The sequence below is a fragment of the Choloepus didactylus genome, chromosome X (assembly GCF_015220235.1).
Source record: "Choloepus didactylus isolate mChoDid1 chromosome X, mChoDid1.pri, whole genome shotgun sequence".
NCBI classification, from domain to species: domain Eukaryota; kingdom Metazoa; phylum Chordata; class Mammalia; order Pilosa; family Megalonychidae; genus Choloepus; species Choloepus didactylus.
Genome location: NC_051334.1, coordinates 66,951,390 through 66,955,939, shown reverse-complemented (window position 1 = coordinate 66,955,939; position 4,550 = coordinate 66,951,390). Strand labels below are relative to the sequence as shown.

General features: G+C 42.4%; 1 protein-coding gene across 1 annotated transcript; it reads left to right on the top strand.

Annotated features, from left to right (window-relative positions):
- The first annotated feature begins 921 nt into the window (after positions 1–921).
- On the top strand, positions 922–3,115 carry LOC119523656 (RNA polymerase II elongation factor ELL2). The gene has a single exon (XM_037822456.1). The coding sequence runs from the start codon at positions 1,038–1,040 to the stop codon at positions 2,964–2,966; it is 1,929 nt and encodes a 642-aa protein (XP_037678384.1). The 5' UTR covers positions 922–1,037; the 3' UTR covers positions 2,967–3,115.
- Positions 3,116–4,550: the final 1,435 nt, after the last annotated feature.

The following is a 4,550-nucleotide window of genomic DNA, read 5'->3' as shown; positions in this document are numbered from 1 at the left end:
GAGGAAGAGATAAAGAAGCTGCAGGGAGAGATCATGAGTAACCTCTCTTAGCTCTGGTTCTGGGTGCTCATCCCCCACTCTCATGGAAGAAAATTTTGGGGTATCTTGTACCTGGCATTGGGACAGCTGCAGACTGAGAGGTCCACAGAGGTCCACTATCCCAAAAAGAATGTAGGACACAGTCTAGCACTGTTCTAGTTTTTGGTCAGTGAATTTGGACTGCTAGTGCCTACAATTCAACCTGCCCAGCCTGACACTTCAATGCCATTTTCTGGAGATAGTGGAGAGTGAGGGATAGCCTGAATTCTGAAAGCTAAGGAGAATAGGTTCATAAAGAGCACCATATGATACAGGAGATGAAAGCACACTCCTGGGAGGACATTTAAGAGGCTTTGGGGTGAGAGGGTCATATTCTGGGGAGGCCAGGAGAGCACACATTTGGGGAATGGAATTACAGGCTTTTTGTTACCTTTACCTGATATCTCCCCAGGTCCCTGTGGAACTGGTGTGTGCCTCTTTCATGGGTCTGTGGCCTTGCCCTGGTTGGCTAATAATGATGGACCAAGTGTCAAAGAAGAGCATTAGCACAAAGCCAATCAACAGCAAAATGCTTGACAAGAGAGAGAGTCCAACCTTCAGAGTAAACTCACAAGATAATCCCATGCGCAGATATCAGCAAAAATTTACAAGTCATACTAAGAAACAGAAATATCCTCTCACCTCTCGGACGTCCCGTCCGGAGAGCAAAACTCCAGCGACTTTGGGCCCCGCCCCCGTGAGAGTGGAGGGCGGCCAATGAGGGCGGTCCTGAGGGCAACGGGGCCAATGAGGCGAGCCTGGGGCGGGGCGCGGGGGCCGGAGGGTGGGGCGGGTGGCGGCCGTGAAAGCTCCAAGTCTGGCTACGCGCAGTATATGACAGTACGTCAGCAGCGGGATGGCCGTAGCTGTGGCGGCGGCTGCAGAAGCCCGAGCAGCCGCGGCCGCAGTAGAGGCTAGCGCCGGAGCGGCGTCGGCGGCGGCACCCCGGGGAGTCTAAGATGGCGGCGGGGGGGGCGGCGGGCCTGCGGGAGGAGCAGCGCTACGGACTGTCGTGCGGGCGGCTGGGGCAGGACAACATCACCGTACTTCATGTGAAGCTCACCGAGACAGCGATCCGGGCTCTCGAGACCTACCAGAGTCACAAGAATTTAATTCCTTTTCGACCTTCAATTCAGTTCCAAGGGCTCCAAGGGCTTGTCAAAATTCCCAAAAGTGATCCCCACAATGAAGTACATAACTTTAACTTCTATCTGTCAAATGTGGGAAAGGACAACCCTCAAGGCAGCTTTGATTGCATCCAGCAAACATTCTCCAGCTCTGGAGCCTCCCAGCTCAATTGCCTGGGATTTATACAAGATAAAATAACAGTTTGTGCAACAAATGACTCGTACCAGATGACACGAGAAAGAATGACCCAGGCAGAGGAGGAATCCCGCAACCGTAGCACAAAAGTTATCAAACCTGGTGGACCATATGTAGGGAAAAGAGTGCAAATTCGGAAAGCACCTCAAGCTGTTTCAGATGCAGTGCCTGAGAGGAAAAGGTCAACTCCCATGAACCCTGCAAGTACAATTCGAAAGACACACAGCAGCAGCAGTGTTTCTCAACGGCCATACAGGGACAGGGTGATTCACTTACTGGCACTGAAGGCCTACAAGAAACCTGAGCTGCTTGCTAGATTGCAGAAAGATGGCGTCAATCAAAAAGACAAGAACTCCCTCGGAGCAATTCTGCAACAGGTAGCCAATCTGAATCCTAAGGATCTCTCATATACTTTAAAGGATTATGTTTTTAAAGAGCTTCAAAGGGACTGGCCTGGATACAGTGAAATAGACAGACGGTCATTGGAGTCAGTGCTCTCTAGAAAACTAAATCCATCTCAGAATGCTGCTGGCACCAGCCGTTCAGAATCTCCCTTATGTTCTAGTAGAAACGCTGCATCTTCTCCTTCTCAGAAACGACTTTTGGATTCCGATTTCATTGATCCTTTAATGAATAAAAAAGCTCGAATATCTCACCTGACAAATAGAGTACCACCAACATTAAATGATCATTTGAATCCCACCAGTGAAAAGTCTGCTGCGGGTCTCCCACTGCCCTCTGCAGCTGCTGCCATCCCCACCGCTCCACCGCTGCCTTCAACCCACCTGCCCGTCTCAAATCCTCCTCAGACTGTAATTTCTAACTCCAATTCCCCTAGCACTCCAGAAGGCCGGGGGACTCAAGACCTACCTGTTGACAGTTTTAGTCAAAACGGTAGTATCTATGAGGACCAACAAGACAAATATACCTCTAGGACTTCCCTGGAAACCTTACCCCCTGGTTCAGTTCTACTAAAGTGTCCAAAGCCTATGGAAGAAAACCATTCAATATCTCACAAAAAGTCCAAAAAGAAATCTAAAAAACACAAGGAAAAGGACCAAATAAAAAAGCATGACATTGAGACTGCTGAGGAAAAGGAGGAGGACCTTAAAAGAGAAGAGGAAATTGCCAAGCTAAATAACTCCAGTCCAAATTCCAATGAAGGAGTTAAAGAGAGTTGCACTGCCTCTATGGAGCCTTCTTCAACAATTGAACTCCCAGATTATTTGATAAAATATATTGCTATTGTCTCCTATGAGCAACGCCAGAATTACAAGGATGACTTCAATGCTGAATATGATGAGTACAGGGCCTTGCATGCCAGGATGGAGACTGTAGCTAGCAGATTTATCAAACTGGATGCACAACGAAAGCGCCTTTCTCCAGGCTCAAAGGAGTATCAGAATGTTCATGAAGAAGTTTTACAAGAATATCAGAAGATCAAGCAGTCTAGTCCCAATTACCATGAAGAAAAATATAGATGCGAGTATCTTCATAACAAGCTGGCTCACATCAAAAGACTAATAGGTGAATTTGACCAACAGCAAGCAGAGTCATGGCACTAAAACTCTGCTGGGACCAGAAGATGTGAATAAACTTAAGCTTATTTATTTAAAATTCCAAATGAGTTGCTCTAAGATTCTAAAAAGATGAAACTTTGCCTGTTGAAAGTTTCAGTATTAGTAAACTTGAGTTCTTTTTTTTTTTTTTTTTTTTTTTTCCTCACTTTACTTTGCTTCTTTGCAATTTTGAAGCTGCTTTTTCTGGTCCCTTTTTCCCCTCAAGACTTCTGTTTGTCAATAAGAAATGATTTTTTTAGATAGATATTGGAAATCCAATATCTATACTTCACATCATTTTTTTTCCTCAGAAACTTGTGTTTGTCTTTAGAAATGACTTTTTTAAATATTAGGGACCCAGTGTCCACACTTCAAAGTTGTGTGCTTAAAAAAAAAGTGATGTGCAAGGTGAAATGCTTTTGGATAAACATAAGCCTATTTTCTGACCTTTCTTAATGCAAACTCTTTGCCTTAAGTGGTAGAATATTTAGAAATTTGCACAAAATACAAAAAAAAAATTAAAACATTGTTTTGGAGGGTTAAGAAATAGAAAAGTGTGTATGTACGTATATAGATACACATACACATATGTATATACAGGCTGACTTGATCTAGAACAGTAAATCTGCCCTACAAGTTAACCCCCCATTGCAATGGTTGCCTTAAGGTGTTTGCTAGTTGTGTACATAGTGTGGTTAGTCATTAGCTACACTGCTTCCCACTTGATTAGAGCAATGGGAAGCACACTGTGGCCTACCAGCGTCTGAAGCGTGTGCTCGAACTGTGTGTGTGCAGAGGTTGTGTGGATGTGAGCATGCATGAAGGGAAAAAAAGCTGCTACTCTTAGTAGGCCAAACGCTCAGGTTAAACAACTGACGAGTGTTACTGTAGGTTTTTTTTTTTTTCTGTCAAATTGCTACTTCTATTGTGGAAGACAAAAGCATTTCCATTTCAACAGTTTGTCAGCTTTATTAATGTTGGGCAAAATCGATATGTTATGAAAATGAAACAGATCTATAGTTTTGGGACAAAATTATAAAATTAAATGTGTAGGTAACCTATTTATATACTGCTATAAAGTATTTTTTGAAGAGAGATATGCAAAGAAGCTATTACCTACATGAAATGTATATTTAAAGATTTTTTTTCATCCTGGGTGCCAGGAATATTAAAAAGAACAGATATATTTAACCATAACATACTGTGATTCATCAAACAGCACAAACTTTCATTTCACGGAGTTTATCTGTTGACTTTGATTTAAACTATCACTTGTTTTATCATGTGGGAACATAAGTTATATGGTCAAAAATGTAAGGATTTTGAACTAATGTTAATTCAAGTTGTGTTGTCTTATCGTATTGTCTTTTCAAAGTGCTGCCAGTTGAAAAGGGAAGCATTATGTTTACAAATCTGTTTTGAAATGTTTGCCAAATTTTTGGTAGTATCTTTAATAAAGATGTTTGTCTCCAACATCCAAAAATAAATAAATTAATAACAAAAAAAAAAAAAAAAAAAAAAAAAAAAAAAGAAACAGAAATATACAGCCCAGTCAAAGGAATAAATTAAAAATTCAGAGGAGATACAGAA